Source organism: Lutra lutra, chromosome 6, assembly GCF_902655055.1.
Source record: "Lutra lutra chromosome 6, mLutLut1.2, whole genome shotgun sequence".
Lineage (NCBI taxonomy): Eukaryota > Metazoa > Chordata > Mammalia > Carnivora > Mustelidae > Lutra > Lutra lutra.
The window spans coordinates 84,643,627-84,669,205 of NC_062283.1; the positions used below are offsets into that span (position 1 = coordinate 84,643,627).

A 25,579-nucleotide genomic window follows, 5' to 3' on the forward strand; every position below is an offset into this window, starting at 1 on the left:
CTTTCCTTCATTGGCCCTATCCTCTAAACACCCAATTCCCTTCACCAATAGCTATATGCGCGGCTGTAAGCAGGCAATCAATGGTACTGAGTGATTTAAAGAATCCATTAAAATTTTAAATTGAAGATAAATTATGAAATCTGTTCAAGTTCCCAAACGTATCAGAACATGACTTACCCAAAGAGAATTGTAACTCCTCCTGAGACAAACATTCCTGCTACAAACATAAATTTTGCTCCAATTTGTACAAGCTATAATAAATGTCAGAGAAGAGGGGTAAATTGATGACTGTTACAAGTCCACATCCACATAAACAAATCTATTGCATCAGAAAATATAAGGTTTGGGCAACATATGTACAATTAATGTAAGATTATAATAATTCTTTAATGGAATGACAATATACATTGCTTGCAAACATGGAAGAAGTGAAAAATCAATCAACCCATTATGGGAAATGCAATAACTCAGTCAGAGAAAGACCAATACCATATGATCTCACTCATATGTGAAATTTGAGAAACAAAACAAACAAGCAAAGGGAAAGAAAGAGACAGAGACACAAACCAAGAAACAGAATCTTAACTATAGAGCACAAACTGATGGTTACCAGAAGGGAGGTGGGTGGAGAGATGGATGAAATAGGTGATGGGGATTAAGGAGTGCACTTGTGATGGGCACTGAGTGTTTAATGGGAAGTGTTGAGTCACTATACTGTGCACCTGAAAACTAATATTACACTAATGTTAGCTAACTGGAATTCAAATAAAAACTTAGGAAAAAATTTAATCAACCCTAAGAATGGAACCATCAACACTTCGCATAATTCATAAAATATAATGATGGCTATTTCTGTATCAACGGAAATTCTAGACTTATAGATTGGAATAATTCATTATACAACATATAAAAATGAAAGTGTTCATATGAATTTTAATACTTACATATTTTCCAAACACCAAAGATGCCAGCAAGTCAAACAAAGCATAACATCCAAAGATCATACCCGTAACTGTATTGCTGACTCCTTTCTTTTCAGCCTTTAAAGAAACAAAAAAGGAAACAAAGTCTGCAAGACAAACTTTCATCCATGTGGAAAGATGGAGCTATTAGATCAGGGCATTGTTTTCTTGTAACCTTTACCTGTGTAGCAATTTCAAAGATTATCATTTTCAAATAAGCAGAATGGGGAAGGAAGGGAAACTATATAGTAAGACCCTGTCTCTGACATGAAAATTATTCACTCACCACACCCATAAAGAATTATTAGCTTTATAATCTTGAGGAAGAAAAACAAAGCTGGAGGCAACGCATTTCATGATTTCAAAAATAAATTACAGGGGTGCTTAGGTGCTCAGTCTGTTAAGCATCCGACTCTTGATTTCAGTTCAGGTCATGATCTCAGGGTCGTGAGATCAAGAAGCCCTGGAGCAGGGCTCTGTGCTGGACATAGAGTCTGCTTAAGATTCTCTCTCTCCTTTTCCCCCTGGCCCTCCCCCTTCCCACACTCATGCCCATGCATGTGCACTCTCTTAATTAGTAACAAAGTTGAAGTAATTAAAACTGCATGACACTGGCATAGACAAACATATGGAATAGATTAGAAAGCCTAGCAATAAACTCACACACTTATGGTCAAATGATCTTCCACAAGGATGTCAAGGACAGACAGTGAAGAAAGGATAGTCTCTTCAACAAATGGCATTCGGGAAACCAGACTCCCACAAACAAAAGAATGAAATCAGACCCCTATCTTACACCCGCTCACAAAATCAACTCAGAATGACTTAAATGTAAGATCTGAAACTGTCAAATTCCTCAAAGGAGGGTGCTTCTTGACGTTGGTCTTGGCAATGATTTCTTGGATTTGACACCCAAAACTCAGGCAATAAAACCAAAAGTAGACAGATGGCATGAGAACTCAGCAATCAATAAGCCAAGAAGAGAGGCCTAAACAGACTCCTCCCTCACAGTCCTCAGTAGGAACCAACCTTGCTAACATCTTCCCAGACTTCCAGCCTCCAGAACTGACAGACAAGGAATTTCTGTTGTTTAAGCCACCCCGTCTGTGGTATTTGTTATGGCAGCGCTAGCAAACTAAAACAGGTACCTCAGTGGGAAGATATCATCAAAGGAGTCGATAAAGATATGGAAAGAACATTCATTGGTCAAGTCACATTATCCATGTTCCTTGCTTAGTCGATCTGGTAAGTATTTCATCCTAGAGTTTGGCATTATTGATATAATGGCTTTGCAACTAACATGTATTTATTGGACCCTCACTATGAGGATCGCTATTAAGTGCTGTTGTACATGCTTTCTTACAACAACTGAGTAAGGGGTGCATTTTTAGCTGGCCCCATTTTATAGAAGAGGAGGCAGACATGCAAAAGTTACACCATCATGGCAGCCATAACAGTTTCCATGTTGCTCAGGTTCCCACATTCGCTATGGACATGGGATGGTGACTCCAGATATTTCAGAATCATATTCTATGGCAGCAGCTAAATATCACTTTTGGAATGCGGAGGCTGCTTCTCATTAGAAAACCAAGAATAGCTATTAAAAGCAATTTCTAGTTCACATGTTGTCCTGTGACAAAGAAGGAGGGTGCCAGAAAAAGGATAAGTAGAAATTGGAATCCTGCACCAGAATTTAAGAAGGGTCCTGTTTCTCCTTTGTCTAATTAGCTCTAGGTAATAGCAAGGATACATGCAGGAGGAAAGGTTAAGTTTTGCCTGTACATTTGGCAACCACAAGGCTTTATATTAATAAGAAATGAAAAGAAAGAGCCCGCTCTTTATATGTAGACCTTTTAAAGTTAGAATGCTTTCTCCCTTCCTCTGTCTTCTTTCCTTTAGCCTTCCCTCCTGAACAAAAAAAGTAAATCAAAAACTTAAAAGTGCAGCATAGGAATATCGTCAATAATACTTCAACAGCTTTGAAAGGTGACAATTGGTAACTATGTTCATTGCGGTGAGCACTGCATAACGTATAGAATTGTCTCATTGCTATGCTGCAGACACGAAATTAATATAACAACGTACATCAGCTCAATGTCCATTTCTTTAAAAAAGATTGGAAAAAATATTAACAAATAACAAAAACAGGGGCACCTGGGTGGCTCAGTTGGTTAACATCTACCTTTAGCTCAGGTCATGATCTCAGGATCCTGGGATCAAGTCCCACACTGGGCTCCCTGCTCAGCGGGGAGCCAACTTCTCCCTCTGCCCGCTGCTCCCCCACCTCGTGTGCCCACTCGCTCTCTCTCTCTCTCTCCCTCTCTTATTCTGCTCTATCAAGCAAAGTCTTTAAAAAAAATAAAATAAAATAATTAATAACCATGTATCTGTAGTCTGGTTTTCCTTTGTATTCCACTAAGAGGAAGCTAATACTGCTCTGAGTTCCTGAGCCAGGAAACGCTCCACTATCTTGTCGTTCCAGTTACTCTAGTTCTCTGCCCAATTCCAGAGGCTCTACCCGTCATTATATTTTCTGAAACCCAAACTTGATCAGGGTACTCTGTCTTGTTCAGACATCCCTGATAACTTCTTGCTGACAACCTTCGCCTACATGGAAGGACCCTTGCCTTCTAGCTCCCCCTGCCTCCGCAGATCTCCTGTCTCCTGTTGGACTTCCCTCCAGCCAAAGCCCAAGATACATCAGGTTGTCTGCTTTCCCCATGAACATGATATTTATTTTGCTAATCCCATGACTATCAAACCTATTTCTTTCCTACACCTTTGCCTCTGTTGTTCACTTTGAGAACTACATTTCTCAAGATTTACCTTGGGTCTATCCCATGAAGTCCCTTTCAGTACTATCCCTTTGTCTCCCTCCCCACCCGCACACAGGACAAAATTAACTATTCCTTTCTCTAGAGTCTCTTAACAATTTGAAGAGTCTTTTGGTAAAGGGTGTCCAAATACTCTGCAACTCATGGTTTTTTTTTTTTTCATCTTTTGTCACTCCCAATGGATTGACAAGAGAGGGACATTGTCTTATCTCTTTTCTGCCCTAATGCATCCAATGCCTACATACCCTAGAGTGGGAAACCATTAACCCTTCCACTCCCACTCAGTAAAGAGAACTAAATTGGGCCAGTCACTGAACTTCTGAGTCTCGTCTTCATTGGCAACATGATGAGATTCTCGCTACTCTCCTACTCCCTTAAGCAATAGCTGCAGAGACCAAATGGGATAAATGTGTGAGAAAGCGCACTGAAAACTAAAAAGCACTGTATAGGTACAAAGTCACATTGTTCTTTTAGCAGAGAAGCCATTTCCATCCTCATCGGTAACACACAGAATGAAGGGCTCCAGGTTATCAAGGCAATGAGAGAACTGAGAGTGCAATGAGAGCTAAGATTTGGGCAGAGTACAAAGCCAGTACCCTTCTTTCATGCTACATCCCACCCACCTCCAGATAAGGGATTCTCTATGAGTTAATTCCCTTTGAGTCTGTCATGAACCATAAATCCACATAAAAGGCAATGATTGGAAGGAACTAGCCACTTTAAGAATTCCTCATTGGCACAAACCATTGCTACTAGATTCCATAAGAAATTCAAGTTAAAGAAAGGGGATTTAATGGGACCATGTCTTCCTAATTCCAAAATATTAATAAGTTAAAAACTCCAGGAGACAAACTTCCTGTCTCAGCATAGACCTTTTGCAATAATGCCAAAATCTCAATTACTCAGAGCACCCCCTTGTTTCAGCTGCAGAAACCAAACAAAGATTTATCAAACTACACAGTAAGAGAAGTAATCCACAGATGGTCAGTTATATTTAGGTGAGTTATCTCCCAAGAGGGTTTCCTCTCTGACTGGATTTTTTTTCTCTGGTATCAAATATTCCATCAGAAGTCTTTCTGTTTACTAAAGTTCTATGCATCATCTTTACTAAATGCAGATTTTTACATTTTACACACCACAGAATGAAATAATTCAAAGTGCTTGTTAAAAAATTAAAATTCAGAAAAATATAAAAATGTCTCACCTCCTTGGGGAAAAAGGGTCCAAGGATAGAATAGCACATCATAGAACCCAAGTTAATGGAAGCAGCTGATATCAGTACAAAGAGCTGTTCTCTTGAAAGCTGTCTGGATGTCTCTCTTGCATTTCCTGGAGGGTCATCACCTTAAATGCAAACATGCTACAATTACAGGCATATAACTGGGACCCCTGACCGAAGTTCGCAAAAGTCACTTCTGTGCACGCTGAAGATAAGATCTGCACAGTTAAGGGCTATTTCGAATAGAGCACATTTGATCAAATGTAACACAAAACTCGTACATCACTCCCATTTCGAAAACATTATTTTCAGGGGAGAATTTATCAAACTATCTGATCTGTTTTGCCTTCACTATTTCTTCCACTTCTAGTAAATCCCTTCAAGAAGGATGAGGCAACAAAGAGTCCTCCAAAGGGTACTGCTCTCTAAACTATAATGTAACTTCTCGAGTTACTAGCTTCATATGGTACAGGGACTCAAAGTGTTCTAAGCATGTCAAGTTAGCTGTTCAGTAAGCATTCTAGGGGTAGTATTGAAGTCAAGTGAAGTGTAAGTAGGAGAAAACAAACTACAGCATTCAATTGACGAATGAATACTTACAATGGTATGCTGCGGGAAAGACAAGTCCCACAAATCCGTAAATCGATACGTATTTTACACTAATAACTGGCCTTTTGCGTTGATTATTTCAATACTTATTTCCAGGGCTAACTGTTCATTTAATTTTATAGATAACTGGTCAATTACTCAGTTTCAAATATTCAGCAAACCTATCAGTCATTTTTAAATACAATGGCTTGGAGAAAAAGGAAATTTAAGTAAGAAAACTTTACTGGGTCTGCTCTACGTGTCAGAGGTTGCCACTGCAGTCCAGGGGGGGGAAAAATCTGTGCAAGATGAGGAAGTGTCAAGAATCTTTGTAAAACTTTCTGGAATAGATGAGGAACGGAACTGAGAGAAAGTTGAAAGGGGGGAGCAACAGTAGGTGCTCCAAATGTAATGCTTTACCTTTGTCTAATGGCATACTTATTTGAATGCATTCCCAAACACAGGATATTTATAAGAGCAGCGCTACAGAGGAGCAAAGTCTTCAGAGACCTCTCCCTGGCCCTGAACTTTAACCCCTTCTAGAGAGAGAAAAGCTCTAACCTGAAGACCCGCTCCCCCACCCTCCTCGCCAGGCCCCAGCTTTTTCGAATCCCTCCGAAACAAACCAAGCTAAAACTAATTCAATCGTCGATAAAGGCGACAGGACCCACGCCACCAAAGGGTATCTGTCGGCGCCGCTCTCGGTCACCTCTGGGGAGGCGTGGGCCCTCCGGGTCCCCCGACGAGTCCATGAGCGCGACGCACGATAGTTCCGCGTCGCGGCTCCGGGGTCTAAGCCCGGGCCCTTGGACTCGACCTCACAGGAGCCAACAAGCTGGCGGCGCCTGCTCAGCCAGACGCCAGCATCGCCGATTCCCCGAGGGCAGCGGTGGGCCGGGAGCTGCCCACAGCGGGGTAGGATACCCAGGGCTCGGGGAGGCGGGGCAGAGGCGGGGCGGAGGCGGAGGCGGGGCGGGGCGGGGCGGGGCGGGAGTGGAGCAGCTCTTTGTTTATTTAAAGACACAGGCTACCATCATACCCCCAGCCCTTGGAGAGGCTGTGCTTCCCATTCTGTGTGGGGCGGGATGGGGAGAGGACTACCTACATTCCAGGTAGGTGAACCCCGTAGCCTAAAATAAGTAAAGTGTTTCCACTAGAGGTAACAAAGGAAGCGTGTATAGACACAGAAAAGATAGGCTACCGCCTTACCGGCACCATCACAACTTCAAGGCGCGGGTGTGCGCGCGCGCGCGCGCGCGCGCACACACACACACGCACACGCACTCCAGCTTCACATATCTTCCCCTTTCTTCCCCTTATTTGCTATTTGGGAACAGTTAACGTTTGAGGCCGGAGAAATTTTGGTTTGGGACCGACATAAAATTTAAAAGACTGATGAGTTGCCACCTTGTTTCAGGCATTGTGAATTTAAAGACGAATAAGCACCCATCCAGCCTCAAGTAGCATACATCTAGCAGGTAAAACAGACCCCTGTTAATAATTTGTTATGATGTGATGAGTTTTGCAATGTAGAAACATATTGGAAGGACTCTTTACTTTGGCTAAGTGAGCCTGGGATTGCTTCCTGAGGAAGAGATGTTACCTCGGGTCTTGAAGTTTATGCAGAAATTCCTTGGGTAGGTAAGAAGAGTCTTTAGAGCCATTCGAAAGAGGATTAGGTCTACTCAGATTCCTTCAAGTGGCTTTCCAGAATCTTTATTATCTAACACCCACTGGCTTCTCCAATCTCATTTTACTCTACATTCCCCTTCCAATATAACATCAAACCATAAAAGAGAATTTTTTTTTAAGATTTTATTTATTTGACAGAGAGAGATTTTAAGTAGGCAGAGACGCAGCCAGAGAGAGAGGAGGAAGCAGGCTCCCTGCAGAGCAGAGATCTGGGCTTGATCCCAGAACCCTGAGATCATGACCTGAGCCAAAGGCAGAGGCTTAACCCACTGAGCCACCCAGGCACCCCAAAGAGAAATTTTTTTTTGAATTATTTCTTTGATGATTACATTTCCTTTTTTTTGGTCTCTTTTTCTGGACTGCTCCTTATACAGACATTGGGTCATCTAGATTGGCCCTCTTATTTGTTATTCTTTTTCTCTCCTACTTTTCATCTCTTATTGCTCTTGGTCCATCTTATAGGAATTTCCCCCAACTTTATCTTCCAGTCCTTAAGCTGAATTTTTCATTTCTATTGTCATTTATTTCCCTCTATCCTTACTCCCATCCCCTGCATCAGCAATTATTCTTGCATGCTTTTTAAATTTTATTTTTAAGATATCCTACAACCAGTGTGGGGCTCAAACTTACAACCCCAAGACTAAGAGTCGCATGCTCTACCCAGTGAGCCAGCCAGACACCCCATTCTTGCATATTTAATACAAATCTTTTCGTTTGTATATATTTTCATATGTCTATTCTTATTTTGCACCCATCAATTTTTCATTTATATAAAGTGTATTGTGGTATAGATCCATATTCCTACCTTTCTCTTCACTTCTATTCTCTGCCTCCTAGCTTCCCTTCACATGATCTATGTGACAGGAGACTATATTATCATATTAGTTTTCTGGGATTGCTGTAACAAATTACCACAAACTTGGTGCCTTAAAACAACAGCCTTGAAGGCCAGAAGTTCAACATCGATTTCACTGAGCCGAAATCCAAAATGACCTACTCCTCTCAAGATCTTTAACTTAATCCCATCTGCATGGTCCCTTCTTTCAAATAAGGTAACAAGTTCCAGAGATTGGGATGGGAACATATCTCTGGGAGCCATTATTAGCCTACCACAAGTGTCCATTCATTGAAGTTTTATATACTCATCATAGTCATATGGACACTATAGTTTCCACAGAAACTATAGAAACATTTTTTTTTGTACAAACTAAAGTGGAATATTTTGTTTAAATGCTATTTCCTCAGGGAAGTTCATTCTTGGATGATCTTTTTATTTGATGTAGAAATATATAAACAGAGTTATCTTTCAGCCTCTTTAGGACATGGTTCTACTATTTTTGGTGGCTACAATTCCTCAAGAGAAATCAGTATAATTTTGAATGTTATGTACCTTTTTATTGTCTTGGCTGCTTTTGGGGATTTTCTCTTGATCTTTGAGTTTTAATAGTTCACTTATATGTGTCTAGGTTTGTGTGTAGTTATTTTCAAATTTTTATTTAAATTCTAGTCAGTTAACATACAGTGTAATACTGGTTTCAGGAGTAGAATTTAGTGATTCATCACTTACATGTAATACCTAGCGCTCATTACAAGTGCCCTCCTTAATACTCATTACCCATTTAGCCCATCCCCTGCCCACCTCCCCTCCATCAACCCTCAGTTTGTTCTCCCTAGTGAAGAGTCTCTTATGGTTTGCTTCCCTCTTTTTCTCCCTTCCTCTATGTTCATCAGTTTTGTTTCTTAAATTGCGCATATGAGTGGAATCATGTTATTTGCCTTTCTCTAACTTATTTCTCTTAGCATAAGACCCTTTAGCTCCATCCACATCATTGCAAATGGCAAGATTTCATTTTTTGATGGCTGAATAATATTCCATTATATCTGTGTGTGTGTGTGTGTGTGTGTGTGTGTGTGTGTGTGTGTGTATAGTCACATCCTCTTTATCCATTCATCAGTTAATGGACACTTGGGCTCTTTCCATTATTTGGCTATTGCTGATAATGCTGCTATCAACATCAGGGTGTGTGTGGCCCTTCAAATCAGTATTTTTGTATCCTTTGGTATAAATACCTAGTAGTGCAATTGCTGGGTCATAGGGTAGTTCTATTTTTAGCTTTTTGAGGAAGCTCCATACTGTTTTCCAGAAAAGCTGTACCAGTTTGCATTCCCACCAACAGTGTGAGAGAATTCCCCATCTGTTGTTTCCTGTGTTGTTAATTTTAACCATCCTGACAGGTGTGAGGTGGTATCTTATCATGGTTTTGATTTGCATTTCCCTGATGATGAGTGATGTTGCGCATCTTTTCATGTGTCTGTTAGCTATCTGAATGTCTTCTTTGGAAAAATGTCTGTTCATGTCTTCTACCTATTTCTTAATTGGATTCTTTGTGTTTTGGGTATTGAGTTTGATAAGTTCCTTATAGACTTTGAATACCTCCCTTTATCAGATATATCATTTGCAAATATCTTCTCCCATTCCACAGGTTGTCTTTTAGTTTTGTTGATTGTTTTCTTCACTGTGCAGAAGCTTTTTATCTTGATGAAGTCCCAATAGTTCATTTTTGCTTTTGTTTCCCTCGCCTCTAGAGATGTGTCTAGCAACAAGTTGTTGCTGCCAAGGCCAAAGAGGTTGCTAGCTGTGTTCTCCTTTGGAATTTTGATGGTTTCCGATCTCACATTTAGGTCTTTCATCTATTTTGAGTTTATTTTTGTGTGTGTGGTGTAAGAATGTGGCCTACTTTCACTCTTCTGCATGTAATCATCCAGTTTTCCCAACACCATTTGTTGAAGAGACTGTCTTTTTTTTATTGGATATTCTTTTTTGCTTTGTCAAAAATTAGTTAACCATATAGTTGTGAGTCCATTTCTGGGTTTTCTATTCTGTTTCACTGATCTGTGTGTCTGTTTTTCCACTAGTAGCGTACTGCCTTGATGACTACTGCTTTGTAATATAGTTCGAAGTCCAGAATTGTGATGCCTCCAGTTTTGCTTTTTTTCTTCAAGTTGCTTTGACTATTCAGGATCTTTTGTGGTTCCATACACATTTTAGGATTGTTTATTTTATCTGTGTGAAAAATGCTGCTACTATTTTGATAGGGATTGCATTAAATGTGTAGATTGTTTTGGGCAGTTTGGACATTTTAGCAATATTTGTTCTTCCAATCCATGAGCATGGAAAGTTTTTTTTCCATTTCTTTGTGTCCTCTTCAATTTCTTTCATAACTGTTCTATAGTTTTCAGAGTACAGAACTTTTACTGTTTTGGTTAGGCTTATTCATAGGTATCTTAAGGTTTTGGGGGCACATGATATGTTTTGGCTCAAGTGCCAAGTGCATTAAAGAATCAGCCAAAGCATATCAGGAGACAGATGTTAAAATAATGTCTTTGGAAATCATTCTCAAGCTCCTGGTTTTGCTTTCCTCTTCTTATGCTTTGTTCTTGGTCAAGGTGTCCCCTTGTGGTAGCAAGAGTTCCCCTGGCAACTCCCATAGAAAGAATTCCTCAACAGCTTCCCACTTTTCCTGAGTTTCTGGTAGATTCTCAAAATGGAGCCACTGGCCTGATCTTGTTGGTGACCCATCCCTGTAAATGAGCCTACACAATTACTTGGGGAGTATAGCGGCATGCAAAAAGTACGGTAAGATGATGGGAATAAGGTCAGGAAGCCTTCATATCAAACTAAGTGGTTTTTTTTGTTTTTTGTTTTTTGTTTTTTTTTGTCCCCCACCTTTTTTCCTTCCTTTTTTTTCTTTCCCTTCACTTTCAATCTGCAGGACCCTTTAGGTCTAAAATGAGTCTCTCACAGGCAGCATCAGGATGGGTCTTGATTTTTTGTGTACTTTTTTTTTTTTTAAGATTTTATTTATTTATTTGACAGACAGAGATCACAAGCAGGCAGAGAGGCAGGGAGGAGGCAGGCTCCCTGCCAAGCAGAGAGCCCGACACGGGGCTCGATCCTAGGACCCTGAGACCATGACCTGAGCCGAAGGCAGAGGCTTTAACCCACTGAGCCACCCAGGTGCCCTGTGTATGTGTTTTTTAATCCATTCTAATACCCTATGTCTTTTGGCTGGAGCATTTAATCCATTTACATTCACAGTGATATTTGATAGATATGAATTTAGCACCATTGTATTACCCTAAATTCAATGCTCTGGAGATTTTCTCTGTTCCTTTCTGTCTTTGTTGCCTTTGGTCTCTCTTTTCCACTCATTGTCCCCTTTAATATATCTTACTGGACTGGTTTCGTGGTCATGAGCTCCTTTAGTTTTTGTGTGTCTGGGAAATTCTTCATCTCTCCATTTAGGGACCAGGCATGGTGTGGACCCGTGCTGATGCTCTGGTCTTGCCCCATTGTGGTCTGTCTCAGAATAGCAGTCCCAGGACTGCACTAGGGCTTGCAGTACACGGTAAAGCACAGCAAAAAGCTAGCTTCCAGGTTAATTGCCCTCAGGCACCTCTTCTTGTATGCTAATGAATGGGGCAGTTCAGTGGAGTCCTCCCACTCTTTTGTTCCCTGAGAGGAAGCATCACCTCTCCCAAATGGAGTCCAAGAAGGAAAACAATCTCTCCCAGCATGACCCAGGGTTATCCTCAGAGGATGCTTCCACTCCCCAGCCTCTGTCCTCCATCTCCTTCACAGGAGCACCACTGGGCCCACCAGGCTTTACCCTGGTGATGATGCAGACTTTTAAAACTTCAGACTTTCAGCTCCGCTGCTTGTAAAAACTTGCTATAATCAGCCCCTCTCATTTCCCCAGTCAACGGTTTTGGGGAAGTGCTTTTCTTATGCAATCCTGTACATGCTGTGCCTGATCACTCGCGCTCTCTCTCTCTCCTCTCTGTGATCAGGGCTCCCCCCTCTCTATAGTACCTACGATTCTTTTCTCCCCCAAATCCCATCACTGCGCCTCCTACCTTCCATGATGTGGCCTCTTTTCTCCCTCTAGTTTTGCAGGTAGTTCTCTCAGTCCTCAGATTGATTTCCTGGGCGTTTGGAATGATTTGATAATGATCTTCCTGTGTTCAAGGGAAGAGGCAAGCATAAGGTCCTCCATCATCTTAACTCCTCCTTCTGTATTTGTATTTATACTTCTTGGGCTTCAACAAGCTTCTTGAATCTGTAAATGTATGTGTTTCATGAAATTTTGGAGGCTTTTGGACATGATTTTTTCAAATATTTTTTTCTTATCTCATTCTTTGTCTCCTTCTGGCACTCCAATTGCATAGATGTTAGAAATATGCATTTAATTATATGTATGTTAGATTTTAAAAATTTTATCCCACAGATAATTGCAGCTCCATTCACTTTTTTCAATTCAATAGTTTTTCTCTGTTCTTTACATTGGATAATTTCAGACTGATCTAGCTTAAAATTCACTGGTCCTTTTGTCATCTTCAGTCTACTGCTAGGCTTTCCAAAAAATTTCTCACATTTTATTTTTAAATTTTCAGATTTCTATTTATAGTTTATGCTTTTCCTATTTGCTCATTCATAATGAGAATTATTTTTCTTACATTCTTGTGCACATTTTCATAGCTGCTTTAAGATTCTGCTAATTTAAACATTTTGATTATTTTAGATTCAGTTTCCACATTACCTTGTCTCTTGTGTAAGAGTCATGTTTCCCTGTTTCTTAGTATATGTAATAATTTTATATCATATCAAGGACATCATGAGTAATACATTGCACGGATTCTGTTGTTTTCTTTCAAATAATATTGATTTTTAAAAATATGTCATCAAGAGTTAAGCTGCCTCGACTTAGAGTTTATATTTTTCGCCCGTAGGAAATTGATGGGCATTTGTTGAACCTTGGCTACATTCCTAAGAATCTGCCCCATGTATGTGTAGTTTAAACCAGCCATTTAGACAGAGTTACTACATCATAGAATAGTGGTCTTCCTTTTTCAGAGTCTCTCCTTTTCGGGGATTTCCCCTGAACCTCCATTTCCAATAGCTGTGGTTGCTCTAAACTCTGCCCTCTGGTCCTCCAAGAAGTAAAGCAAAATGTTAACAATTAGTTGCCCCATGTGGCCCTGACTGGGGTCTGCCCTTATACTAGAAGCCATAAAAATGGGAGGTTAGCCACTGCCATTCTTTTTTCAAGGGTTGACCACCATCCTCACCCTGCTGCCCCAGCTCTGTCTATTTTTGGTTACTATTCAGAGTCTTTAGGTAGTCGTTTGAAATTTTTTAGGCTTACATTTGTTATCTGCAAGATGACTTGTCTTGCAGAAGCTCCTAGTAGTTGTGCTGTATTTTATTTTGTGCAGGATCGGGTGAAAAATCTCCATATAGTCAGTTAGTTTGAGAAGAACTGCCTTCCTTATGAGACTTCATGAGCTTCTGTAACCAAGATCCCTAGAACATCCTGTTTCTACCATTGCTCAAACCTGATTACTAGCAAACCCTTGAAAACTCTGAGCCATATAAAAGCTTATTAGCAGAGTAATTTTAGTTATTAACTTATTTATTTGAGAGAGGGAGAGAGCACAAGCAGGGGGAGCAGCAATGGGAGAGGAAGAAGCAGACTCCTTGCTGAGCAGAGAGCCAGATGTGGGACTTGATCCTAGCACCCTGGGATCTTGACCTGGGCTGAAGGCAGCTGCTTAACAGACTGAGCCACTCAAGTGACCCAATTCTATTTTTTTTTTAAGATTTTATTTATTTATTTGACAGAGAGAGATCACAAGTAGGCAGAGAGGCAGGCAGAGAGAGAGGGGGAAGCAGGCTCCTCGCTGAGCAGGGAGCCCGATGTGGGGCTCGATCCCAGGACTCTGAGATCATGACCTGAGCCAAAGGCAGAGGCTTAACCGACTGAGCCACCCAGGCGTCCTTCATTTTTTTTTTTTTAATGTTGGCCATAGATCAATCAGTTGTATGCAAAGAACCATAATTGATACAGTATTATCCAAATTTTCTACAATGAACATGCTCTCTTATCCTAATACAAGAAAGCAACAACTGGGGGCGCCTGGGTGGCTCAGTGGGTTAAAGCCTCTGCATTCGGCTCAGGTCATGATCCCGGGATCCTGGGATCGAGCCCCACATCGGGCTCTCTGCAAAGCAGGGAGCCTGCTTCCCTTCTTCTCTCTCTGCCTGCCTCTCTGCCTACTTGTGTCTCTGTCTGTCAAATAAATAAATAAAATCTTAAAAAAAAAAAAAAAGAAGACAACAACTATCATTTACAAATTAAGAGATCATCTATAACTTGGATACACAGGAGGAAAGTTGGCATCAGCTATAACTCAGTGTCATGTGCTGAAGTCATATGGTATAAAAAAATTAATACAGTAGATTGCATAAGTGTTCACTATTTACTAGAAGTTAAAATTATTGTTGCAAGATAACATAGCATGTCCAAACCAAAAGAGTCTTTAAGAGCATCTTATTCAATTCCCCCCTATATTTTGCAGACGAGGCACTTGAGGATCATTAGACTAGAAGTATTTTGACAAAGGCTAGAGTCAGAAAATGATAGAGAGGAGGAGTTGACATAAAGAATTCTTGGATCATCAGTCTGCCCTTTACTTCTTTGTTTGGGGTTCGAACTGGTTAGGTGACTAGGAAGCTTTTCTCTCTTTAATGTAGCTCTAGTTCTAAAGACAAGAATGGTCCTGGTTTTATTCCAATTGTTCTCTAATAAAAACTGCAGTTATCAAACACTTTTTAGAGTGTCAGGACCCATTATTCAAAAGAAATGTAACACAGTGGGGCGCCTGGGTGGCTCAGTGCGTTAAAGCCTCTGCCTTTGGCTCAGATCATGATCCCAGGGTCCTGGGATAGAGCCCCCACATGGGGCTCTCTGCTCGCCAGGGAGCCTGCTTCCTCCTCTCTCTCTGCCTGCTTCTCTGCCTACTTGTGAACTCTATCTGTCAAATAAATAAATAAAATCTTAAAAAAAAAAAAAGAAATGTAACACAGATAACAACAGATCTAGTCTAGAGAAAGCAGCATTGGGGTCTTGAGCCCTACACACTCAGGTCTTCCTTGTATCCCAAGTGAATAAATTTAATGTGAATTTAGGGTTTCTTCTATTGGCCACCACTCTTTTTCATTTACAAATTACCTGTGTTGCTGGTTTATAATTAGTTTATTCATAAATCTTTATTACTTCTGATTATCTTCCTCAGTATGTTTAGTCCCCACCAATTCTGAATCTGTGCTATAGCAATCAGCTACAGCACGCAAAGAGCTCTAGGGAGCATCTGGTAGCAGTAACAACAAGGACTGAGAAAACTTATGGGAGGTTTGGGATGCCTGGGTGGCTCAGGCGGTTAAGCAGCTGCCTTCGGCTCAGGTCATGATCCCAGGGTCCTCATATTGAGTCCTGCATCAGGCTCCTTGCTCAGAGGGGAGCCTGCTTCTCCCTCTACCTACTTGTTCCCCCTGCTTGTGCTCTCTCTCTGTCAAATAAATAAATAAAATCTTTATTAAAAAAAAAGACTTACGGATAGAGGAAAATGACACAAAACTATTAGCTATAAACTATTAACTATTAAACTATTTATGTAGGCTTCATATTCAGCTTTTTGACCATTTGGCCCCATTCTCTCCTACAACCATTTCCCCCTTAAACTAGGTCTTCCAATTAAAGGCCTTACATATTAACTTTACAAGCTATGACCAGGTGTCTTTATTAATTTATTCCATTCTTACTTTCTTCATTCTCTTCCCTCTTCCCAACTTTTCTTTCTTCTTTGATTCTTCCCTTGATATGATAGGATTCTATCTTCTTTGGCCTAAACCTCTCTTCAGCTACAACTAAATTTTCTGCAGTATCTTTAAAACCACATGCTACATAAGCCAAGACTAGACCTATATTACCCTGAGCTACAGCAGGATAATATTTCCTGAGTTTTCTCCTATTTCTTAGCTCCCATTTCCATGGATTGAGTTTATTTTCTATCCCCAAAGGTAGGGACATTTAAAACTTTTTAAAATTAAAAGTGGTTTTCTTTTCTTTTTTTAAAAAAATATTTTATTTATTTATTTGACAGAGATAACAAGTAGGCAGAGAGGCAGGCAGAGAGAGAGGGGGAAGCAGGCTCTCTGTTGAGCAGAGAGACCCATTCGGGGCTCAATCCCATGACCCTGAGATCATGACCTAAGCCGAAGGCAGAGGCTTAACCCACTGAGCCACCCAGGTGCCCCATAAACATGGTTTTTTTTTAAACATGGTTTTCTGGGATGCCCCAAACCTCCCACTAATTCACAAGAGATGTTGATTTATCTTGCTCTAGTTCTGTAGTTTTCAACATGGCTTTCTTTTAGGTATGTCATCTATTCAGTTGCCTCTTTATTTATTTTTTTTTTTTTAAGATTTCATTTATTTATTTAACACAGAGAAAGATCACAAGTAGGCAGAGAGGCAGGCGGGGGGGTGGGCCAGGAAGCAGGCTCCCTGCTAAGCAGAGAGCCAGATGCGGGGCTCGATTCCAGGACCCTGAGCCGAAGGCAGAGGCTTAACCCACTGAGCCATGCAGGCACCCTCCCCCACCCCAGTTGCCTCTTTAAACTTATTTAATATGATGTGTTCATGCAGTACACATCAGTCTAGTTATTCCAATACGCAGGTCACTGTACTTAGTGCTGGGCGGTTTAAGGCAAGAGAAAGTAATACTTAAGAACCTTTCCAAATATTTGCTTGCTTGCTTGCTTTTTTAAAAAGATTTTATTTATTTATTTGTCAGAGAGAAAGTGAGAGTGCACTAGCAGGAGGAGCGGCAGGCAGAGGAAGAGGGAGAAACAGGTTCCCTGCTGATCAAGGAGCAGCCCTGGGGCCTGATCCCAAGGTCCTGGGATTATGACCTGAGCCAAAGGATGCTTAACCCACTGAGCCACCCAGACACCCCTCCATATATTGTCATATCAAATTCTCTATAAGATAAATAACTACACCCACAGGCAGAGTGGTAAACACTTTAAATAACCATCCCATTTAATCCTTACAAAATTTTATAGTATTAGCGATTTTGCTGGCTCAGAAAAATAAGTAATTTGCTCAAGGCCACAAAGTGAGCTGAAATTTGAACTCGCTGGTCCCCATCACTCCAAGATATAGTCTTTAATGGACATTGGCCCAGCTTCTCTTCCCAGCTCTGGTCTTTCAAGTAAGCTTGTTGTAGTTTAACTCAAAGATCTTCTTTGTCATTTATTCTGTCCTACATCTCTTCTTCTGACATCTGTTTTAGGCTAAATTGTGTTCCCCTGAAAGACATATGTTCAAGTCCTAACCCTTAGCACCACATATCAAGACCCTATTTGGAGGGTTGTTTTAAATGTAATTAGTTAAGATGAGGTCATACCAGAGTAGGGTGAGCCCTTAATACAAGGTAACTAGTGTCCTTGGGGTGCCTGGGTCATTCATTCAGTTAAGCCTTCTGCTTCTGCCTTCTGCTCTGGTCATGATCTGAGATCCCCTCGGTGGCCTCCCTGCTCAGCCAAGAGTCTGCCTCTCCCTCTTCCTCTGCTCTCTCACCCTGCTTGTGCTCTTTCTCACTTTCAGATAAATAACAAAATCTTAAAAAAAAAAAAAAAAAAAAAAGGATAACTAGTATCCCTATAAAAAAGAAAAAATTGGACACAGACAGGGAGAACACCATGTGAAGATGGAATTATGCTGCCACAGCGAAGGAACACCAAGATTTCTGGCAAAGCTCCAGAATTTAGGAGCAAGGAATGAGCAGATTCACCCTCACAGCCTTAAAAGGAACCAACCCTGCAGACTCCATGATTTCAGACTACTTGCCTTCAGCACTGTGAGTCAATAACTTTCTGTTGTTTAAGTCACCCAGGTTTTGATACTTTGTTATAGAAGCTGTAGCAAACTAATAAAGTATCTACTCAGATCAGGAATGCAAATTTCTACTGTTCTCTTTTTCTGCCTAAAACTATAGTATTTCCTTTCTCCATCTACCCAGCTTTTTAGCACAATGAAGTAGAATCAGTTGCATTGTTCCCAACATCAGATGTGAAGACTTATTGAATTCTATGTTCATCCACATTTGGGCAATCATTCAAATGGATGAGGGATTGGAAGCATAAGTTTTGAAGTCCACTGGGCTCAAATACCAGGTTCTGCATTTACTAGCTGTGTGATCTTGAGCAACTCTCTAAGCTTATTTCCTTACTTTGTTAAATGAGGCTAAGACCACCACTACCACGTAAGGTCTCAAGGACAATCAAGGAAGAAAACATAGTAATTTAGCACATTAGTTGGTACATAGGAAGTGCTAAACAAAATTACTTACTGTTATTTATTGTTCCTAAAACAAACTTTAGAATTTACCTTTCGTGGGTATTTTAGATGCACATTTATGTACTTTCTATAAGTATTATAATCTACTGGTATAAGAATGACTCTGGCATTTAGTCTCTAAGTAATATTATCTTCAACCTTTGGCTATATCTAAAATTGAGAGGAAGTAACCTTAAACAAGTGAACTAAGTACATTTATACTAAGAATCCTTGAATCACCACTGTGTCCCTTAAGTTCATTCCTAGGATTAGAAACAGCTATGTATTAGAACTTCAAAAAAATATATATAGGTCTGGTTCTAAGGAAAGAGGTTTACAACTGGTAGAAAAGGTATTTATAAGGTGAAATATTAAGGCATAGGCCCATGATATTTGAATCTACATAATAGACTACCAGCTGCTAGAAGATAGAAATCAACAAGAGCAAAAAGGTACTTAATTGTTTTCCCTCTGTATAAATACGTTGTTTGGAAATTATTGTTTTCCTCTATTACGTTTCTTGAGTTTTTACCAAAATTCTCTGCCTTCTCTCTAATATTTGTTTTGGAGGGTGGAGGGAGAAATCTAATATGAAATCTAATGCTTAGCACATTAACTTTTATCAACTTTTATCAAGGTAATGAGAAATTGCTGACACCTCCACATTCTCTTTTGAAAATACATGTGTGCTATGATAACTTCCAAAAAAGCCAAGGAGGCATCTGTGCCTTTGCCCTTACTCTCTACTCCTCTTAGAACACCCTCTCCTCTTCTCTCATGCTCCCGGTTTAGAACACTTTCATTTGTTGTTGTTGTTTTCCCATTTCAAATGTTGCCACAGACTCAAATCCATGTTTATCTTTCCACATCATCTCCACTCTCTAACCCCCGTGCACTTTGTACCTTCTCTGTGGTGTTTAAGTATTTTAATCTTGGGTTTAAATCTTAATCCTACCACAACCTTGAGAGCGGTAGTAATAAATTTCATTCTTATAAGCTCTGGAGCTTTTTTTTTTTTTTTAAAGCAAATGTTCAATAGGTAATTAAATCAACAAATAAGTGAGCAGCCTTTTAGAATGAGTCATGAATAGAATGAAAAAGCTCCACATTTTAAAAATGAAAATCTGTAAGCATTCAAAATGGTAAAAACGAACTATATACATTTATTAAAATTCCAATAGATCTCTCTTGTTCTGGTTAATTCTGTCCCGCACTCCTGTTACTCATTTTTGTTTTCTTCACAGCACTCACTGTATCCACGGTCCATGTCACTGTATCCCCGGTACCGGCACTTATCAAACGCCTAATTCTGACTGGCCCGGAGACTTGTCAGGAGGGGAAGTTCTAAAAAAAAAGAAGAAAGAAAAAGAGACCGTACTGAGAATGAGAATGCGCAGCCGTATTTCAAATATTTGCGTTTTGAACGGGGGTAGGAGAATGGCCAATAAATGCAAAATTCAAAATGCTGCTTCTGGTAATAGAGTTCTAGGGTCCTCAGATTTCATTTCTAACTCCGCCAGTCCTGCATGGCAAAATTAATGCCAGATTTCTCAAAAACCACGTTCTCATCACTATTACTCCGGACCCAGTTCCGGTGTCTGGCATATCGTAGGCGTTTTCAGTGCACCTACTGAATCCCGATTTGCGCGCGATTACGAATTCAGGGGACAATCCAGAGTTAGAAAAAGAAAAAAAAAATCATTAGAACCAACTACATTTAGAAACCATAACCAACCACCTAAGGTTGCACTCTACTAACATATCGCCGGTCAAGTGGAATTTTACCATGTGCTTAGTGTTGAAAACGTGCTGGCTTTCGTCTCACAACCAATGTGGATCACCCACAAAACACATTCGCTGACATTTAGAAAGGCTTAGAAGAGACGGGAGAGCGTGCCACGCAGGAAGGCCCAGTTGGTGGGGTCGACAAGAAACTACAATGTAGTGTAACAAAGGTTCAAACGGACTCAGCGAAGAAGGCAAGGGTCCAGGGACCTAATGAGACAGCACAGAGACGCGCTTGGCCCCTCTTGCGCTCCGTAGAACGAGCTCTCTGGGCCAGCGTAGACCACGAGGCTGTCCGCGATGGTGCCTGTTGCGTATGTCAGTAACCGGCAGCGCAGAGCCAGAAGACTAGGAATACTCTCGTCTCTGAACCACCTCAATCCGGAAACAGAAATTCTCGAGGCCCGGCACCGCCACAGCCACCTCTATCATGAAAGGGAATGCACATGCGCATAGGGGTCCTGGGAAGCGCTTAAATACCGTCAGGCGGACGCACACGATCTCTTTCCCTGCCGCCGCCGAGTCGCGCGGAGGCGGAGGCGAGGGGTGAGTTGAACGAGGTTGGGGTGGTGGCCGTGGTGCATTTACTGCTTTTGGCCCGGAATTGGGCCTTGGCCGAGCTTTTTATATTTAGTTACCTGGTTTTTCTTTTTTTGTTGTTTTTGTATTGTAGTGCAGTCAAGATTCGGCTACACTCGTAATCCACCGCCATGGCCGAGGAAGGGTGAGCCCAGCCTCGGGGTCTAGTGCCGGCAGGGAATGGGCAGTGAGCGGGGGATGCGGGGTCAGGGTAGGCCGCGGCGTCTTAAGGGCGTGTGATTATTTAGGCCAGGGTTTTAGGCGTTCGGGGAGTTTACTAACGGTTTTGAGTTTATTTGCTGCGTTTCAGCATTGCTGCTGGAGGTGTAATGGACGTTAATACTGCTTTACAAGAGGTGCTGAAGACCGCCCTCATCCACGATGGCCTAGCACGTGGAATTCGCGAAGCTGCCAAAGCCTTAGACAAGTACGTGTATCAGTCTCAGTACGGTGGGTTGTTGCAACCGGAACAAAACTGCAGCCGAGGGAAGAAAGCGTGAAGCTCATGGTGTTAGCGCCAGAGTTCTGAATGGCAGCCGTCCTACAGGAAACCTAGGAAAAGGTATCAGAACTCAGATCTGTATAGTCTGCGAAGTTTGTGAGTTTCTGTTTGGAATGGGAATGAGTATTTGGTTTTTAACTAGAGTAAGACTACAGTGTTTGAATGATGACTTAAATTGTCGGATACCCCTTCACTCTTTGCATGAGTGAAACCTGTAACAGTCTGACAAACCTGTAGGTTGTGGAGTGAATTTCACTTAGAGGACTGCTAAGGAATCCTCATCGGGCAGTTAGCAGAAATTGAACTACCAAGTTAAATTTGGGAATTTCAGGCTAATGTTGCAGAAGCACCTGGACTTAAAATTGAGAAAGAAGTAGCTGTAGAGATTTAAAAAAATGGAGATTTGGTAACTCCGTTTAGTTCTGGGGCTGGTTCTAGTGGCAGAGCAGCTGCAGGTATTAACTATTTGAGCTGAATTTTAGTGCGCTTTTAAGAATTTCTTAGGCAGTAAGTTTAAGTTCATTCAGCTCACTTTGGCGTAGGTTGGTCACTTGAATCCACTGGAAATAGCACTTGTTGGAAGCCCTCCTGGTCCCGGTGTGAGTCCTCTGCACTACTTGCACAACGGCAGTGATGCCTATACTAATTTTCTGGGCCAGTAGCAGGTAACAATTCTAATGGCAGTGGTTTGTGTTTCACTACAGTAGTTTGTAAACGTGTCAGTGGCTTGCAAGAAAGGATGATGGTGCTTTGCCCACAAATTGGTGAACTAATTCTTCATAAAATTAGTATTTGGGGGAGTTAATGGAGGCTTGATTTTTGTCAGTGACTGGATCTGTGCTGTTTAACAGGTTCTTGAAACTGAAATACTTGTACAGGGGGTGTTGCTTGTGTTTGGCCAGTGTAGTGATTGCAGAGGTAACTCTTGCAGAGTTCTGCTTCAGACCCGAGTTTTCGCTTATACTGGGTTTGCCTTTCAGGCGCCAAGCCCATCTGTGTGTGCTTGCATCCAACTGTGATGAACCCATGTATGTCAAGCTGGTGGAGGCCCTTTGTGCTGAACACCAAATCAACCTAATCAAGGTAAGTTACTTATTTATCTGAATTCACAGATGCTTTCGCTTAATGAAAATTGAGCCAGTTAGGGTTATAGCTGTATTAATGCTGTTTTATCCAGTTAGTAAATTTTGTAAAGAAAGTGTCCTTGCTTTCTGGTGGTGTGAAAAACATCACATAGGCTTGGTACCTTGGACTGTGTAAAGCTAGTTACGGAGATGTTCTGTTCCTGCAGAAGTAACCGGTAATTTTGGTGTTGGTATAGAAGTGAGGTAGAGCGCTTGTAGGTGACCTGATGCTGTACATGATGACAACTGGCTCCCTCTACTGAATTGCCATGAGGAAACTGCCATGTCACCCTATCTGACTACAGCTACCTTTTGGGCCGATTTATTGTCAGAAGCGTTATTGTCTGCTAATACGGTGATTCTTTTTTTTCTCTTAATTTCTCTTAACAGGTTGATGACAACAAGAAACTAGGGGAGTGGGTAGGCCTCTGTAAAATTGACAGAGAGGGAAAACCCCGTAAAGTGGTTGGTTGCAGTTGTGTGGTTGTTAAGGTAAGTCAATATTTATCTCTGGGATGAAGGTTGTGCTGGGAAGCTGCATAATTCAGTGTAGAATTTTAATTGTGAGGAATATCAAAAATGTGATTTTTGAACACTTAAAAGATGTCCTTTTTCTGCCTTTGAGAAAAGGAAAATAGGCTGTAATTAAGCCAGCCAATTAATCTGCTTACCTGAAAGTGTTTCTGCAGAAATTTAGAAAATGCTGGCAATAGTAATGCCATGTTACGAGCCTTAAAGACATTGAAGTCCTTAAGGTCCCTGAAAATGGCTATAAGAAATTGTAATGATGGAAACATTTTCAGAAATAATTTTGTAGGGGCGCCTGGGTGGCTCAGTGGGTTAAAGCCTCTGCCTTCGGCTCAGGTTGTGTTCCCAGGGTCCTGGGATCGAGTCCCGCATCGGGCTTTCTGCTCGGCGGGGAGCCTGCTTCCTCCTCTCTCTCTGCCTGCCTCTCTGCCTACTTGTGATCTCTATCTGTCAAATAAATAAATAAATCTTTTTAAAAAAAGAAAAATAATTTTGTAAAGCTTCACCAAAACAAGTGCTAACAACTTGGTAAGAGTTTTCTAAATGTTAGTTAAAAAAAATTTTTTTTTTAATTCTTTCAGGACTATGGCAAAGAGTCTCAGGCGAAGGATGTCATCGAGGAATACTTCAAATGCAAGAAATGAACAAATAAACTTAGTTTTTGTTCCACACCGGGTTTGTGTTTTTATTGGGGGGGGGGTGCTAGAATAAGGTCTCTTAGTTAGCAAGAGAAAAGATAATCCTAAAATCTAAAAAAGATAATCCTAAAAGAATTAGCAAAATAACTAGAAACATGCTGTTTGTTTCCTCCTGGTTTCTAAATGAAAGCCAACTCTAACCAGTCAGTAATTAAAGTGTTAGCAACTGAGAACAGGATGACGTAAGTAACAAAAGCCTTAGAGTGATTGTGACATCCAGGGTTAAGTGTGCTGTTTGTAACAACGACAAGACCGCCTAGGACCTAGAGAAATGGGCCGAAGCTAGTCACGTGTGGGTGTTACTTTGCAGTCTGGCAACTTGACTGCAGATTGAAAAAGTCAAACAAGTTGATAGAAAATACTAGGTAGGCAGGATTGGATTTAGGCTGTGGGACACAAAGTACAGGATGTCCAGAAAGTGCTTCATGGACATGTCCATTGGAAGAGGTCAGGGTGTTCATGGTGTGGGTTATAACCCTTGGTACTGTCTTAGGTGCAGAAGCAGGATCTGCTTCTCTATGCTGAAGTCTCAATCTCCACAGAGAGTCATGACCCATGTATTTCAGGCCTGGACCAAGTTGGTACAAGGATGAGATTAGTGAGCCAGGTAGGATTAATGGAAATGTTATAAAAGAAGTCCTTGCTAAATTGCTGCTAAAGGTTACTTAGAATTACTCTAGTTTTTTGGTACTGCTGTATAGTTAAATGGCGCTAAATGGAGCCAGATCGGTTTTGAATGCCTGCTTGTACAATGGTGAGTATTTTCTGCATGTTGGGAGTTCATAGGTTTAAGCCTTCAATAAAACTCACCTCTAGGTAATGTAGCAACCTCTAGGATCACTAAAGGCTGTCTCTGCATCCTATCTGCTGTGGTGGAGTGAATGGCTTCAAGAGTCCTAGAGCTACTGTAGTCATAAAGCCTTACGGATAAGGTTCCTTAGGTACAGTACCCTGGGGTCCATCTATCACCATTAAATGTCAACCCGAGCTATCTGCCATTTCTAAGGAAGGGGTCTTCTATTTGCTTTGAATTCTGGTGCGTATGAACATCTTGTGAGGCAAGCAGTTGTGAGTCATTCACTCTTACCTGGCACCGTTTGAGCTATTGGAGTAGCAAAACCCTCCTTCCAACTTTTTCTTAGGTTTTGATGGTTTGTGGGAATTCTGTAGCTCATGCTAGGGAGGATAGCTGAGTATAGCACTTGGCATTTCCATTTTGGGAAAACTGGCTGAACTGGACCTTCCACTGACCTAAGTCAGCATTAGGTGTTTTTTTGGTATTTGCATATCCACTGATCCCTCAGGTCAGATCTCTAAGGAATACTGTGCCCTTTATTATATCTCTACTATGTTGGGGCTGTTCCGTAGTACTCAAGATGGTGGTTTCCATCCTCTTAATTGCTTTCTCTAAAATGTCAGTCTGGTCCCTGAGACTTTATGGTCAAACTCAACAGCTTCACAGCTTTTCCGTCTTCACCTCTTGGATTTTCTAGAGTTTTGTCCATACTTGAGCGCTTTGCCACACTTCACCTCTTATGCCCCTTTCCCCCTTTCCACTAGCACCAGAGTTCTGTGGGCCTATTTACTTCCGTGCAGCCCTCCTGGGACTGTTCTGTAACTTTTCCAGATTTCCTTTTTTTCTAAATTCGGGAGTTCTGTTTTAGTTTTGGTCAGCTCTAGGCAAAGGGTGTGCACTAGGGGGCACCCCATGAACACCCACTTGTACCTCAACTTTGGTATACCTCAAGTTTTGTATACCTCAAAGTGAACTTGAAGATTCTTAAGATGCTTTCAGTTAGAGGAAAGTAGTTACTGGATATCTAGT

At 41.2% G+C, this 25,579-nt stretch overlaps 2 protein-coding genes, 1 long non-coding RNA gene and 3 other non-coding genes across 10 annotated transcripts in view; 5 read left to right on the plus strand and 1 right to left on the minus strand.

The window, feature by feature from the left end:
- SLC18B1 (solute carrier family 18 member B1) overlaps nt 1-20,579 on the minus strand; it is a 38,587-nt gene extending 18,008 nt beyond the window's left edge. The window contains exons 1-5 of one of the 5 annotated variants that reach the window (XM_047734245.1): nt 20,324-20,579; nt 19,790-19,882; nt 5,001-5,140; nt 945-1,040; nt 178-251 (exon numbers count right to left, since the gene is read on the minus strand). In XM_047734245.1, the coding sequence (XP_047590201.1) occupies nt 178-251; nt 945-1,040; nt 5,001-5,140; nt 19,790-19,805 (326 nt within the window). In that variant the 5' untranslated portion in view covers nt 19,806-19,882; nt 20,324-20,579. Of the gene's footprint in view, nt 1-177; nt 252-944; nt 1,041-5,000; nt 5,141-6,229; nt 6,542-19,699; nt 19,883-20,145; nt 20,162-20,323 lie in introns of those variants that run through there. The other 4 variants (XM_047734247.1, XM_047734246.1, XM_047734244.1 and 1 more) reach the window with 4 other exon arrangements.
- Nucleotides 17,813-20,005, plus strand: LOC125102768 (uncharacterized). Its single transcript, XR_007128187.1, has 2 exons — nt 17,813-18,059; nt 19,783-20,005. It is a non-coding gene; the product is annotated as an uncharacterized LOC125102768 (long non-coding RNA).
- A 138-nt stretch (nt 20,580-20,717) lies between the features above and the next one.
- Nucleotides 20,718-23,727, plus strand: RPS12 (ribosomal protein S12). The gene is made up of 6 exons (XM_047734249.1): nt 20,718-20,869; nt 20,997-21,047; nt 21,213-21,329; nt 22,385-22,487; nt 22,919-23,020; nt 23,638-23,727. The coding sequence occupies exons 2-6, from the start codon at nt 21,034-21,036 to the stop codon at nt 23,698-23,700; spliced, it is 399 nt and encodes a 132-aa protein (XP_047590205.1). The 5' UTR covers nt 20,718-20,869; nt 20,997-21,033; the 3' UTR covers nt 23,701-23,727.
- Nucleotides 21,561-21,635, plus strand: LOC125103435 (small nucleolar RNA SNORD101). The gene has a single exon (XR_007128421.1). It is a non-coding gene; the product is annotated as a small nucleolar RNA SNORD101 (small nucleolar RNA).
- LOC125103450 (small nucleolar RNA SNORD100) lies at nt 22,758-22,834 on the plus strand. The gene has a single exon (XR_007128436.1). It is a non-coding gene; the product is annotated as a small nucleolar RNA SNORD100 (small nucleolar RNA).
- LOC125103447 (small nucleolar RNA SNORA33) lies at nt 23,176-23,305 on the plus strand. Its single transcript, XR_007128433.1, has one exon. It is a non-coding gene; the product is annotated as a small nucleolar RNA SNORA33 (small nucleolar RNA).
- Nucleotides 23,728-25,579: the final 1,852 nt, after the last annotated feature.

Excerpts from the sequence above, each read along its gene's own strand:
- RPS12 (XM_047734249.1), top strand. Across the intron at positions 22,488-22,918 it reads ACCAAATCAACCTAATCAAG|GTTGATGACAACAAGAAACT; the intron begins GTAAGTTACTTA and ends TTCTCTTAACAG. Across the intron at positions 23,021-23,637 it reads GCAGTTGTGTGGTTGTTAAG|GACTATGGCAAAGAGTCTCA; the intron begins GTAAGTCAATAT and ends TAATTCTTTCAG.